The sequence below is a fragment of the Limanda limanda genome, chromosome 9 (assembly GCF_963576545.1).
Source record: "Limanda limanda chromosome 9, fLimLim1.1, whole genome shotgun sequence".
Taxonomy (NCBI): domain Eukaryota; kingdom Metazoa; phylum Chordata; class Actinopteri; order Pleuronectiformes; family Pleuronectidae; genus Limanda; species Limanda limanda.
Window position 1 is genome coordinate 8,435,297 of NC_083644.1, and position 16,114 is coordinate 8,451,410.

General features: G+C 42.5%; 1 protein-coding gene across 1 annotated transcript in view; it reads right to left on the minus strand.

Annotated features, from left to right (window-relative positions):
- anos1b (anosmin 1b) overlaps positions 1-16,114 on the minus strand; it is a 41,431-nt gene that overhangs the window by 11,917 nt on the left and 13,400 nt on the right. Inside the window, exons 3-6 of the mRNA XM_061078191.1 lie at positions 5,915-5,977; positions 4,599-4,806; positions 3,960-4,144; positions 476-605 (exon numbers count right to left, since the gene is read on the minus strand). Coding sequence (XP_060934174.1) covers positions 476-605; positions 3,960-4,144; positions 4,599-4,806; positions 5,915-5,977 — 586 coding nt within the window. The remainder of the gene's footprint in view (positions 1-475; positions 606-3,959; positions 4,145-4,598; positions 4,807-5,914; positions 5,978-16,114) is intronic.

The window sequence follows — 16,114 nt, forward strand, 5'->3', positions numbered from 1 at the left end:
TGTGTGTGTGTGTGTCTGACTGTCTTTCTCGCACTCGCACTGTGTCTCGCTGACCCGACCCCAGGGATTTCTCTTTGGCAGTAAACCAACTGAACGTACAGCATGAACGTGTGAATATGTGCGTTGTGCAGTTGAGTGTCCATTCTGTTTCCTGCCTGTGTTTTATGGACTGCCTGATCAATTTCCTCGGCTGCGTGCGTCCCCTGATCCATCAACTCCGAGTGAAAGAGAGAAAGAACAGGGGAGGAGAGGAAGGGATTTGCTCCTCGGACTTCTCCTCGGAGTGGTGTAAGATCTCTCGTTAAACGGCACAACCCCAGAATCTGTGCTTTGCTCAGTGTCTCATGACAGAATATCAAAATTCACAGATAGTTTAAGGGAAGGATGGAGAGGGGGAGTCACCGTCCTCTGAGGGACACTCGTACCGGCTCTCAGAGGAAAAGCAGAGGACGTGTTTTCAGAGTGTTTGTGTTACCTTTGCTGGAGATGTAGTGTTTGCTCGGTGTGGTGAAGCCTCTGCTGCCGTGGCTGTTGATGGCTGCGACTCTGAACTGGTACCAGCGCTGAGGTCTCAGATCCGACAGCACCACATCTTCAGAGAGCGTCTAAAAATACAGACACGTCACGTGAAACAATGGCTAGGTGCAAGCTTCTCTGTTCACGCTCTCATTACAGTCTCATCGACAAGATTAAATTATATGCTGCATGATTCATAACAGGGCGGCACGATGGTGCAGTGGTTAGAACTGTTGCCTCACAGCGATCCCTTCATGTGTGGAGTTTTCATGTTCTCCCAGTGTCTGTGTGGGTTTTCTCTGGGTTCTCCGGCTTCCTCCCACAGTCCAAAGACATGTAGACTGGGGTTGGGTTAATTGGAGACTCTAAATTGATCATAGGTGTGAATGACTGTTTGTCTCTGTATGTCAGCCCTGTGATGGACTGGCAACTTTATCCTTAAAGATAATGGGTGGATGATTCATAACAGATTTTAAAAGTAAAGTTACCAGATTTGACTTAATTGGTACATTTTACATTGTCTGATGTTTTGCTTTGGTTTTGTTTCTTTTTCATCTTTCATTGTTTTTGAGCTCTGCCTTTTTAGTGTGTTTTTTCTTTTTCTCTCGTTGGAGTATTTTATTGTTTCCTGTGATATTTGTAAAAAATATATTGTCGAACCATTTGAACAATATGTCCATTTACTGCTCCTTTGTCACTCTGCTGAAAATCTCAAAACTCAAATGAGAAAACAGCAACTGGAAATACCTCCCAGTGTCTGTGAGCCTCTGCCAACCTGTCCAGTCTTTCCATACATTTTTCCCAGGCTTGTGAGGTCAATGTGACCTTTGACCTTTGACCACCCAAGAACGCCTCGACAGAATCCTTTCAAATTTGGCACAAGACGTTCTTAAGAGAGGTCACAGCGACCTTGACCTTTGACCTCCAAATTCCAATCAGGTCATCCTTAGTCAAAGTGAATGTTTGGACCACATGTAATGAAATCATAAATGGTTTGTGATGACATCATTCACAAGAACATGAGATCAACGTGACCTTGACCTTTGACCTTCGACCATCAAAAAAACGAATCAGTTCATCTTGGAATTTGAAGAAATTCTCTCAAGGTGTTCTCGAGATATCAGGTTCAAAGAAATGAGAAGGACGGACAACCCAATTCTTTCAGAGGAATGATGGTCCTTCACTTTCCTGCTGAGATAAATAGTATTTACAATACTCTCATGTGTGTCTGTATCAGTCCTGGTTACATCAGCTTAGTTTAGCTTAACATTAACAATAGAAACAGGAAAAAACATCTTGGTTCTGTCCAACAGAAACAAAATGTTCCCAACAGCTCGCTCACACTAATTAATACATTAAATTGCTTATTGTTAAAACTGCACACGAAAAAACATTGTGGTTTTATTGCAGGTTATGAGCCAGGATACTAGTTACCTGGAGAAATAGTCCGACACATAAAGTAGCTGTAACAGCACAATGTTGCATTACTACACTTTATAATACAACACTATTCAACACTCTATAAGCTCCATCATCCAAACACCTTTCAACAATTTCAATAAAGACTGAATCTCACAACCCTCATGAAGGCTGGATTTGTTGCAGGAACTTAGTATTTAGCTCAGACAAAGATCAAGAGCAAATTTAATTTCTTTTCCTGATGAGGATGTTAAACTAATTTTACCGGGAGCTGTGCAGATCTTTGTTTTAGTCTCTGCTGTGTTCAGCAGTGTTTTACGCAATAACTCCTGAATGGATTTCCACAGAACTTGTTGGAAGAATTGAGACATGGGCCGAGAGAGAACCCGGATAAAGTGGCGGATCCTAAAAGGTTTTCATCACTCTGAGATCAGCCATTTCCTTGATTATAATTCATTGATCTTAATGAACTGATATTAATGAGTGTGTGGAATTTGGTGCAGCTAGATTGAATTTATAGGGCTCCTGGACCTTGGGGGAGATATTTGTTCTACTGAGTTCCATTCCATTGGGTGTACATATTATACATGTTTTGTCATCTCTCACAAATCCATAAGATATCTTCCTTAAAAAACATGCCAGTTTTAAAAGTACAAGTTTCAAAACATAATGAGTTGGAAAGTCAGATGAACACAGTTGGATTGGAATTTCATTTGATAATAGATTTGCCACAATTAACGGATAAAGATTCACATTTTGTCTCCCTGACAGGGCAAATGTAATCACTGCTTAAAATCCACTCATCCACACACACACACACACGCACACGCTCGTACACACAGACACACACACTCGCACACAGACACGCGCTTTCCTTGATTATAATTCATTGATCTTAATGAACTGATATTAATGAGTGTGTGGAATTTGGTGCAGCTAGATTGAATTTATAGGGCTCCTGGACCTTGGGGGAGATATTTGTTCTACTGAGTTCCATTCCATTGGGTGTACATATTATACATGTTTTGTCATCTCTCACAAATCCATAAGATATCTTCCTTAAAAAACATGCCAGTTTTAAAAGTACAAGTTTCAAAACATAATGAGTTGGAAAGTCAGATGAACACAGTTGGATTGGAATTTCATCTGATAATAGATTTGCCACAATTAACGGATAAAGATTCACATTTTGTCTCCCTGACAGGGCAAATGTAATCACTGCTTAAAATCCACTCATCCACACACACACACACACGCTCGTACACACAGACACACACACTCGCACACAGACACGAGCTGCCATCTATTTAAGTCCATAATGAGCGTTCAGTCATTCAGCGTCAGCCGGTGGAACGACTGTGGCTGCCTGTGGTTCCTTTTTAAGCTCTGCTTATTTACCTAACCTCACACAGGCACACACACATGGGCGTACAGTGAACACACACACACACACACACACACACACACACACACACACACACACACACACACATAGAGTTTACCCTGGCAAAATGGGAGACTGGCTGGGGTGGAGAGGTTTAGACAGCAAGGCAGCAGACTGATGAGGTGGAAACAGAGTCTAACATCCATCTCCATAGCTGAGAAGTTTCATCATTCCAGGCAAATTGAGAGTTATGAGGTAAGGATATGTTACAAACTCTGTGGTGTTGCTCCACCGTTAAAGGCAGCAGGAAACATTTTTATAGCTTCGGTGACTCTGCGAGTGTCTTGAGTTGCCTTCTTCGACAGACTCAACCATGTGCTGTGTTATTAAATGGGCTTTATTTCTAACTATCAGCCTATTAGTATCTCCTAAGCTAATATACCTTTAATAAGGAGATGAGATGGTGAAAGTTACAGGTTGATCCAATGTGAAAGAGAATTTCAGAATCAGTCAGTTTGTCTCACACAACCACGTAGTCAGGGCTGAGTCTCTCTAATTCTTTATGTTACAATATCTCCATCTCTCTAATCCTAAAAATAAAGACCAGGGATAAAAGGTGAGAGGTTGCCGTTTGAGTTACCATGGCAGCAGTAGTCCATGGCGTTGCATGGTCTTCACTGGGATGGATGCCTACATTCCAGCGGGACTGAAGCATGTAGATGACCGGCTCCACGCTCACGTTGAACTTTGACACCCAGACCACCCTCATGTGACCTTCTGAATCCTCCACGAAGCTCATCTCCCTGCGAGGCTTCAGGGGAACACCTGCCAGGGCCAAATGGAACGGGAAGTGTTGTTTAGAAGAAATCTGGATATGATTCATGAACTTGATAAATACCTGATACAGAGGGAACGTCAACATGAAAGGTTCACGCTGACAGGATGTCTCAAACACAATCATATTCACCATGTCTAAGTTTGTAGAACATGCGATAATTAGCTGGATGATTCTACTCAGGTTTAGTTTGGCTGGAATTGTTTCCAGTGACATTTAAATATTGTAGGGAACAACAAATATAACAGAATTGTTGAAGCTAGGTAAACATGCCCAAATCTCCAGAATCGTCTTCAGGCGCCTTTTTCATTCTACCTATTTATCTATTTCTAGCACGGACATCAATTGATAGACATCAGACTCTTTTCGACAAGAAGAAAATGTCAAATATGTCTTCATAAAACTGTCACAAATGGGCTCCTATCCGGTTGTATGCTCATTTACCCTTGTACAGATTGGCTGCGGCTTGGCAGGTGTGTCCGCAGCCATTGGAGCAGCACTTCCTGGGGGTGGGACAGTGCTGGTCTGACGAGCAGCTCTCCACGCAGGCGGCGGCGAATCCGGTGGCTCGCTGAGGCGGCGGACAGTCGCCCTGACGAGACGACCTCAGGGACGCCAGGAACTCCCTGCTCGTCACACACTCCGTCTGCTTCTGAGAGAGGGAGAGGGAGAGAGAGAGAGAGAGAGAGAGAGAGAGAGAGAGAGAGAGAGAGAGAGAGAGAGAGAGAGAGAGAGAGAGAGAGAGAGAGAGAGAGAGAGAGAGAGAGAGAGAGAGAGAGAGAGAGAGAGAAGCACAACAGATTTAATATGCTGCACACTTGTGGGGCAGAAAAGCACAGTGGAGGCGAGTGTGTGTGTTTCCCTCGGTAAACTCTCACTGACTCTTTGAAAGGAACCCGCCATCTGAAAGAGGCTGTGAGTGTGTATTTCTGTTTCTGTGCACATGGCTGCAGATTAGCAAGATGTAAACACCAGCCTGAGCTGATAGATCTGAAGTTCCCTGTGTTCCTAACCAGCCATCCAGTCAGAGACATGCTTCAGCTGCTCCGATGAAAAACGGAGAAAACCGCAGAAACTCGCTCCGAAAATAATCACTAAGGGCCACACACACACACACACACACACATGCACAGAAAATATACACACAACTGTTGCACACTCTCATATGGAGCAAGCGTTTAAAAAACCACAAACATGTTATTCATAGAAACCATACATTTTTTCTCATAAACACACACACAGGAATGTTCTCTCACATCAAACACACACACACACACACAAACTGAGCCGCAGTGCCAATGAAAGCATGATAGTTAGTGACACCACCACCAAGGGTGTTGTCCCACACACAGACACACACACACACACACACACACAGGTTCGCACAGCTATCCTTATTAAGAATTTGCATTGACTTCCATTCATTGTGGCTTTATCTCTGACCATAACCTTAACCATGACTAATTCATGCCTCACCCTAACCGAACCCCCAATTCACATCTCACCCCTAAACTTAACCATCAGAGCTAAACGCCTAACCCTAATCCTGCATGTCCCTAACCCAAACCTCAACTTAACTCTAACAGCAAATCTTAACCCTCAAACAGCCCTTTGAAAGTGGGTCAGAAAGGGAGAATCGGCCAAAACGTCCATATTCTGTAAGGTCTAGGGTCGAAATGGTCCTCGCCGATATATAAGAATGAGTACACACACACACACACACACACACACACACACACGCTTTTTGTGCACTCTCTTACCTCACAGGACTTTTGAGACAGCACCTTCCTGGTTTCCCACAGTTCTCTGCATGGCTGGAGGCACTGCACACCAACACACAAACAAACAGATATGAAGAAACAAGAAATTTGAGGCTTCAGCAACAATGAAGAAAGAGTTTCACAACCGACACTCGTCTGTTTCATCACACACACGATAAAATGTGTGGAAAAACTGCAGCTAGCCGCTTGTTATATTGGGCCTTGGAGGAAATAGTGGGCAAAACGGCAACATGGCTCCGTCCGCAGGTAGTAAAATCAAGCCCCTCTAAAGCTCACTAATTAACACTTTATATGCTGTTTGTTTCATTTGTTCAAAACCTAACTGGAGTCAGTTCCTGTTTTACAGGGCAAAGTGTTCGCTGGACTGTTTCTTGGTTTGGAGCTTGCACAATAACGCTGCGAATAACGATTATTGTTTTCTACTCTGTTTGTTTGTCGGTTGGTTTGTGAGCAAGATAACAGAAAAACAACCGGACTTGGTGGAAGGATGCGGTGTGTGGGTCAGGAAGGAACCCATTACATTTAGATGCGGATCTGGATCTGGATCTGGATCAGAAAGAGGATCCGGGGTTTTATTATTTTCCAACTTACACTGTGAGATCAGAGAATTTTCATAGTTTCCCAAGAGAATAACCCGTTGATGAAAACAATCAGGCACATTAAGGGAGCTGATGTTTATGACTGCGTGCAATTCGGTGCAGCTTGATTAAATTTAAGGGGACTGTTTGGCCTTGGTGGAGGAATGTGCTCTACTGAGTGCCAGCCTAGGTTCCAGTATTGATTCATACGCAGACCCATAAATAAGTAAATAAATAATTTTACTACATAATTGTCTACAAAATATCAGAAAGTCCATTTTACTTTACTATGGTTAAAAGAAATAAAAGTGTAGGAGTATAAACAACCATGTGGGATTATGCATTAAGCAGAGACAGCGGTTTGAAGCAGGTAGAGAACACTAAGAAGCTCACATGCACACATCCATCTGGTTTGCCACCCCAGTGAACCGGTGAGTGATGGCTCTTACCAAAATTAAAACCAGGCGACATATAAAAACTGCGGTTTCACCCCCACCACCTCCTCCCCCGCCTCCCTCTCCCTCTCTCTCCCCCTCTCTCCGTCTGTCCGTCTGTCTCGCTCCGCTCCCCCGTGGGCCTGGCTTCAATCACTCCTTCAATTTATTCCATCGCACGGATTCCAGGGGAACCAACAGAATCAACAAAAAGCCCTAAAAACGTCATCCTTGCACAAATAAATGGCTACTGTTGGATGAAAAGGTGTCAGGGTTGTTCCAGGTTCATTTGCAGACGGGTGGCTGTATTTAATACGATGATAACTGGGCTTTTTGAGTTTATCAGCAGCACTGCACTTCAGACTATGTAAACTTATATTACAGGTCTTAAACACAGGGCAACAACGGGTGCATAGCAACCTGTAACTGGGATTCACAGAGCAGCAACAAAGCAAAGCCATGTGCTGGTTCTTCCACCTGTGGGACGTGAGATGGAGGCTCAGCGTGAAGCCTGATCGCTGTTTAATGTTGTACAGTTGGCCCATTTGTTTTAAGTCATGGAAGAAAAAGTTTGGGGAAGTTTAAAGTGACACTCCGCCCACAAATCTGTCATCTGAGAATTAAAAGCTTGTGTCCTGCAGGTTTGAAAAGTGGCTGCTGTAGTTCACAGAGAACAAAGCTTTAAGAGCAGGATCATGAGTTAATCTGCACACGTATATACCAATATGTGCTTTAGGGTTAGGTTTTTCTTATTAGAGTTGCAAAGTTTGGAAAAATAATCGATAAGTTAATTAAAAAGAAAATTGAATTCCAACCAAACAAAAACTGTATTTTTCACAGCATATGCTGCAGCTTCTTGCCTGGGAGGAATTTACGCTTTTCTTTGATTTTGCAAATAAAGTTTGATGGATATGGATTTTTGTGGACAAAAGCCAATACCATTATTAGAGAATACTACATTTCGAATACCGATATATCAACTGAGATTTATTTTATAAATCATACCTTATGTAAGTATTAATAAAAAGAAAACACAGCCAAATATAAAGAAATAATGTGAAATATAAACATAAATCTTCCTGCAGTGTTTATTATATAAAATAAACGTTTTACTGATGTGTATGTGGAAGAATATCGGCCGGTCAGGTTTCACACTGTTGACTTTTCATAAATAACACAATTAAAAGATTAGAAATAATCATCCCAAAAAAAAGATAGTAATATTAAATAAAATGTATAACCACCAAAGTTCTTGTAATGTATAAATTCGTACGACAGATTCATGTTTGTATGATATATAACAATAGATTCTAATGATCTTTAGTTAAAACTCAACTGTTAGTGTGAGCAGCAAATATCAAAAGTGTCAAACAAACAGAAGATGTAGGTAACTTAATATTCTGGAGAAAGTGACCAAGGGTTGTTGAGTGTGATCTTACGAAACGACAGGTGTGTGTGTGTGTGTGTGTGTGTGTGTGTGTGTGTGTGTGTGTGTGTGTGTGTGTGTGTGTGTGTGTGTGTGTGTGTGTGTGTGTGTGTGTGTGTGTGTGTGTGTGTGTGTGTGTGTGTCTTGACAATCATCTGTCTGCTCAGGCATCACAAGCAGCCTCGGTGGTCTCGCCACTAAGAATATGGAATAAGAGCAGAAACACAACTGTGGAACGCCCTTTCCTATACGGACGGACAGCGATGATGCAATGTGTGCTGCGGAAGACTCTGTGTACATTTTGTTATTTCTCTTCTTTTTTTCCACGAATGCTGCCACGAATCCCAGCTGACCGCAGCCTGGATTCTCCGTGAAACAACAAACTATAAACCTCTCAGAGCCGCCGGGTCCGAAGACGCTGTTTGGTCCAACAAAGACACAGAGAAGCAGCATCACCCGTCAGTTGTTTTCCACTTTCTCCACTGCTTGTTAATGATGCATTCCTCGAAGAGTCTGAGTGCAGGAGACACAGAGATGGTCCAACACAAGCACATGCACACATATAAACACACACACACACACACACACACACACACACAATATTGTAACAGATCCTGAAGTGTGATATGTTTTTCGAGGAGCTCTCATGGGTTCCTTCACTTGGCCACGTGCTGGGCTGAGATTAAGGTTGTAGAAATCTGCCCAATAACACCTTTCTCTCACTCTCTCTCTCTTTCACTATCTCTCTCTTTGTCTCTCTCTCACTCTCTCTCTTTCACTCTCTCTCTCTGTCTCTCTCTCACTCTCTCTCTTTCTAACAAAAAAGAATTACCCTTTCCTGCCCTCTGCTCACTCTCTGCTCCCACTTTGTTCTGTTACAGACATGGATAATTTTTCATTCCTGTCCTCTTGTCGTGTTCACCCCCCCCCCCACCCACCCCTTTATCATCGACTCCTCTTGTTTCCTGTCTACACATTATTGCTGCTCCTCTTCTCCTCTTTGACCCCTACTCTCATCTCTCTGCTACCTTTCTTCACGTCCCTCCTGTCCTCTCACACTATCTCCTCTCCGTCCTCTTCTGCTCTTTCAAGTTTATCCTCCTCTCCTCCACAAATAAGAAAAGCACAGTGTAGGTGTACGCAGATGTTTTCCATGTTTCTGTGAGGTAAATGTTCCACATGCTGCGTTCGTGGACGAAGACAAATTTCCCAGGAAGTTTGACAAGAGGAGAAGATCTGCATAAATCAAAGCTCCTGGATTTTATTCACTGTAGTGATAGAGTAGCCATCTTGAAGGGACCACCATGACCTTCGAACTTTTACATATAAAATCTAATCAGTTAATCCCCGAGTCTAATTGAACATTTGTGCCAAATTTGAAATGATTTTGAATAGAAAGCTTTGTGAGGGCACCATGACCTTTCCCTTTGACCTCTGACCTCCAACTTCTAATCAAGTGCTCCTTGACTCCAGGTGAACGTTATTGTCCAATCTTACAGAGTTCCCTATGGGTGTTCCTGATTCACGAGAATATAAGGTTACTTTGACCTTAACCTTTGACCTTTTGACCACCAAATTTGCTTACATTTAATTAAATTAATGATACGTCCAGGTAAATGCTTTCCTGGCACACTTTCAGACCCTTAAGACCGATCATTCCTTTTGTGAATAGCACACAATGCCTGAGGACTGTGGAATCCAGTCTTTCTAAGATTTACTGAGGTATGAGTGAATCTAAGTACTACGTTTAGTACAAAGTCAGTAGTACAGTCAGGAGAGGAAGGCGAGAGCAGGACCGGGGGGTGACGGTTAATGGATCCGGGCTGGAAACGCTTGAGTATGTGCGTGGTACACACCTGACACTCTCAAATATCCCTTGCATGTGGTAAATCACGGTGTGGTGTATTTGTGTAAGAGGAGATGAGAGACGATCGGACACTTTTGGCCTTGAAGGTGACATGATGAGTTATGTGTGAGGGAGACAGAGCAGCAGACACAGCAGAGGTCCAAGAGGTCAGAGATGTTACTGTTTAACACACCAGCCCAGTGTAACGACAACAAAGATGAGATTAATGACCGTCCCTGTGTCTGTCTGTGTGTGTGTGTGCACGTATCTGTATAATAATTAATCACACACACACACACACACACAGACTCGCAGCCCTCCTCTGGCCTCTCCTGCTGTTTTATGGCCTCACCTGCCACGATGGAGGGATGACAGCCACACTCAGCGAGAGGGAGGGGAGGAAGTGGAAGAGAGGGAGGGGAGGGAGAGATGTGGTTTCGGAATGGACGGCGGAGGGAGAGAAGTGAGTGTCAGTTGAAAAGGAGAGAGGAGATGAAAGACAAACAGTGAAACAAGGTCCAGAGAAAAGGGAGAGAGAGAGACAAAGAGGACACAGCCCCACACCAGATGTGCTCGGCCTCCGCACGCCGGTTCAGTGGGTCCGAAGTGAAAAACTATTTATGCTAATTTACACATTCAGCTTGTAATCAGCTGTTCAGAGTTTATTTTACATTTTCTACAAACTCCATAAACTGTGTGTGAAACATTTAGGGCTGAGTGTTACTGTACCACGCCCGAGTGCTTGCGCTTAAGCCAAGATAAAATATTTTAATGCTTTTTTGTTGAGAAATACTTGAATCTTTTACTTTAACAATTGCAAATACATTGTTTTCTATCCAGCAAATAGGACAAAGCTCAGGTACTTAATGTTTTCTATATGTAAGAGCTTTGCTTTAATATGAATCTAAAACTCACAATATAATAATAACAAGTCAACATATTTAGAAAAGTTTGTAACTCACTAATTAAGTCATTATTAACTTTCACCTTAAAAAATAAGTAAACAAGATTTTGAATTTGACTGTTTGATGTTAGAACTCAAAAGACTGAAAGTGCTTTGGTTCAATGACGACAGTTCTTTATCTATTTTAAAACATTTTTGAATTAAATCAAATTTCTTGGTAAAAAATAAGTGGAATAATTAAACTGCGTGTCAGTAAGTATCTGTAGCAACAGATATAATCTTGCAAAACTAGCACAAGTTTCCAAATAAGCTTTTTTGCTTCATTGGAAAAACTATATTTATATGATATTTTAATGCCTCCATGTTGATGACAGCCCTGACCGGAGGCATTGTGTTTTTGGCTTGTCTGTCCGTCCATCCGTCCAATTCCTGTTAATGTTCTCTCAGTATCGCCCGAAGGGAAGTTCTCAAAATCTGGCACAAACTTCGAAACAAAACAAAGAACTGATTCCATGATGGTGGTCAAAATTCAAAGGTTAAGGTCACTGTGACCTCACAAACTTGCTTTTAGACTCTCTGCTCCCGGCCCATTTGTACACAAACTTATTTTTAAGGAGCGATGCTTGCGAGCTCTCGTTCAGGCAGTCAACTCGAGCTGAGTCATGTGACATGCCTCACTCTCCACGATCGCTGCCTGTTCATTCGGCCCCTCCCCCCCTCAGCATCCACCTGCAGGCTCTGACACGGGGGGCCAAAGACATTTCACTGAATTTGGAGCATTACTAAATCTTAACTGTATAAATTTGGATATATATTTACATTCTGCTTTCATGTTCACTTTCATATTCAAAACTCACATTCACACAATGGAAGAAAGAAATGAGTAAAAAAATCTGATTTAATAATGTGCACATACACACACACACACACACAAACACACACTTCAGGCTTTGTGGTACTTGAGTGAAAAGTAGCGGAACAAATTCCTAAAATGAAAAGCATGTTCGACTTTTGCCAAACCTTTGGAAAAATATTTAAAACAACCAATACTAAGTTAAGTTAAGGCAGCTTGGAGGAGAGGAGAGGAGAGGAGAGGAGAGGAGAGGAGAGGAGAGGAGAGGAGAGGAGAGGAGAGGAGAGGAGAGGAGAGGAGAGGAGAGGAGAGGAGAGGAGGAGAGGAGAGGAGAGGAGAGTCAAAAAGATAAATGCTCCAGGATATTTCAGTAGTTAAATTCGTCTTCCGTACCACATGTGCCCACAGTGACTTTCTCTCAGAGTGTGTGTTTGTTTGTGAGTGTGTGTGTGTGTGTGTGTGTGTGTGTGTGTGTGTGTGTGTGTGTGTGTGTGTGTGTGTGTGTGTGTGTGTGTGTGTGTGTGTGTGTGTGTGTGTGTGTGTGTATGTGTGTGTGTGTGTCCAATCCCCTCATTGTTTATTTCTGTGCTTTATTTAGTAGCTGTTTTCTGTGTGAAACAAATCCAGCAACTGAAGGATGCTGGACGGCCTGTGATAAAAGTTGGACAGAGTATGGAGGGAAGTTAGGATCATAAAACAATGGATGTGTTTGTGGTAGGTGGCGAAATACTTCACCTACAGACCAGATTCACAAACCCAGTGTGTTCCTTCAAATGCCCTGTGGAGCACGAGCTTGCATCACTGACTATACTCTGGTTTGACTGGTGTTTAGACTCAAACTGGACAAGTGTGAACAGCAGAGTGATTGGAGATGACTGTGGGAAAAGTTAGCAGAATTAAAAATGCTGCCAATACCCAAGCTTGTGCAGGCTGATGTCTGCAGCTGTCGTACTGGGCCGCACAAATGAACAACTGAGAAACTTTCAAACCCAACTTTTCCTGTGCAGAGAGTAAAGATGGAAGAAATCAGACAGCGGACGTGAGCAGTTTTGTCTACAGATTGTCCGGCCTTACGCTCAGGGACACCACCTGGACATGTCCCATCAACCAAACAAGGAGACAGTGGAGGAGCCACATACCCCAACTAGCCTGGGAATACTTCTGTGAAGAAAACCCATAAAGTGATGGAAAAATTAATGGCTGGGACATGTTCTCTATAAATATTGAATGATTTTTATACAGATATTTAAAGAGAGCTTGGGAGGAGAATAAAACGAGATTTATTCATGTGCTTTTTATGCAGGAACAAAACATCCTACATCTTGTAAGTTGTATGACAGCAGCACGGCTATAATAATAATAATAATAATAAAAGAGTTCTTACTCATATTATGAAGCTAAATAAACCAAGTTAATATTACAGAACAGCTCTCAGACCGGTTTGTTAGTGGACGTCCCACCTCCTCACACACCTGGTACATATTAGACTGCATCTACTCTGTGTGTTTGTGTGTGTGTGTGTGTGTGTGTGTGTGTGTGTGTGTGTGTGTGTGTGTGTGTGTGTGTGTGTGTGTGTGTGTGTGTGTGTGTGTGTGTGTGTGTGTGTGTGTGTGTGTGTGAAGAAAAGAGATAAAAGTAGAGGAGGAGATGGACATATGGAGGAAGTGAGTGAGGCCTGTAGAGTAATACCCATGTGTGTTTCCATGAGCGAGAGTCCACTGATGATGTGACACAAACCATATGAGGTGGAGGAACGTCTGCCTGTGTGTGCGTGTGCGTGTGTGTGTGTGTGTGTGAAGTTCGGACGTTCCGAACATTTTTCGCAACTTTTCTTGCCAGGCCTCTGCTAAAATGTCCGGAAAATGTCGATGACGTTTCTAACGCTGGAAGAATACATGATCTCAGGTTGAAAAAGAGTAGCCACTCACGCAGAAGATTTCATCTTGGACAGACAACACAATTTCACAAATACACTTTCCACAGTGGAATGCATACATTATGTCCCGCCTCCTGAACGCCAAGCCACCCCTCGCCTAAATCTTCAATATGATCTTCATTCAGACACATTCCTTCATTAACCCTGTGAGCTGTTGTCTCCTCCATGTCAAGGGACCTTTTAGTAAAATATTCTACATGTGGTCCTTCTCAAACTGAAAGTTATTTTCATGCTCCTGAGACTCTCAACCTGAAGCTGATTAGGACAAATGTGCAAGAGGCATCAGGAAATCATACATACTTTAAATATTTAAGTTTCCCATTTCCTTTTCTTGCAGAAACAATGATTCATTGAAAGTTTTTACCTCCCCTAGAGAAACTGAAATAGATGACATGGGAAAACTGAGTTCATCCTTTAGTTTCACATTGCACCACTTTGTGTGTGTGGGTGTGTGACTGTGAGAGGATAGAGTGACTGTAAAAACTCAGCGAGAACAAACTACATCAGATTCTCAGGCAAGTTTGTATAAGAACGTAAGAAAAGGAGTTGAAGGAAAAACTAATACAAGTCCCCAAAACGATTCTATAAAAATCTGTCAGACGTTATTGAGTGTGTTACGCTGCCAAATAGCATTATGAGATCCTGCAGTGGAATGCAGGCTGAGACCAAGTCACACTTAGATGTGCCTAACTAATAACCCTGAAATTGAGTTTATAATCAGAAGAAAAATGTTGCTCCCCAGAGAAGAGGTTTGAAATTTACGCTGTGTAGAGGAGAGTTTTCTTCTCCAGCAGATCAGCAGCTTGAGTCCAGACTCACTACTTTATTCTCTGTTTCTCTCTGTGAAGAAAATAGTCTACAGCTGAGTTTTGAACTGTGGTGGTACCAGTGAAAAGGTCCACAGCACAAACTAGAATAGCACATACCTCTGCAAAGACCCACTTTTCCCTTAAATTCAATCAAGCCCTCACATATAGATATCAGTCTCCTTTCTTTTTATCATCAAGCTCTATGAATTATGTGAAATTTATGAAAACGTCAGAAAAACTACCTGTTCAAGCAAGTTAGTGAACTTGCTTGCTAATTCTTTAATTTGATTCAATTTGTGAGTTTGAACCTGAATTTTGGCAGTTTTAGTTTGTTTTACAAAAAACACAAAAGCTTCTTTCAAGGGACTTTTTGTGTCTACAAGGACAAACAACTAACCAAAATGAGACGGCCTGATCCACGGAGGATTTAGTATCTGCATCACAGGCTTTTCCATTGTGTCGTTATCAACTTTTGAGTTGATGTACTTACTGCAGCTCGGCCATAGGCAGCTAACTAGTTTCTTCAACAGTGTTCAATGAATCCTGGCGTAGTTTGGCCTGAGACGGATCCACTAATCAGATCCTTTGTGGCTGTTGAATAGGAGGACTAATTTGTTAGCTGTGTTTGAAGGAACCTTGGAAATGGTACAGTCTAGTTGCACCGCTGTGATGCTTTCCGTCTTCAAATTCAGCCTGTGAAGGATTCAGCCGATGAGATGAGAGACGGCGCAAGTTCTTGTCCGATTGCTGTTTATTTGATAACATTTCAAATTTGACAGTCTGTTTATCTTCCACTATAACCTGTATCTATAGTTGTGTCCCGGTTCAGGGGCGACATCCCTCAGACGCTGCATTTGAACACAGGTTGAGTCACAACAGCCCGAATATTAGTCACATTTTGAAGGTCACTTCATATGCAGGCAATATAAAAGCACCCCTTCCAATTCTGCAATGAAGGATCTGACGGGTGGATCCTTCTCGGGCAAAAATGTTCCAGGACTCATTGCATTCCAGTGCCAAAGTTAGATGAGCAGGTGGTTGAGCTAAAGCAAGTGCAGCCACTCAAAGGCGCTGATAAAGCTACGGTGAGAGTGAGACAAGCTGGTCATGAAAGTAGGAAATCCTCTGCAGACCAGACCGGCTCATTTCGACTCTGCAGCCCCTGACAATAGAATAGAATAGGATAGAATATAATAGAAGCCTAGACATTCTTGTTACCCCATGAAAAAATAATAAAGAGGCCTTTGCAGAGTGTATAATGCCCCCAAGGTGCATAACAAAAAAAAACTGAACCCTAAACATCTCCCTCTTCTCCTGTGAACAAATACACTCACCTTGGGAGCGTTAAACAGAGCTGGACTGCCTCTGCTGTATAATTCATTATTTTTGATTA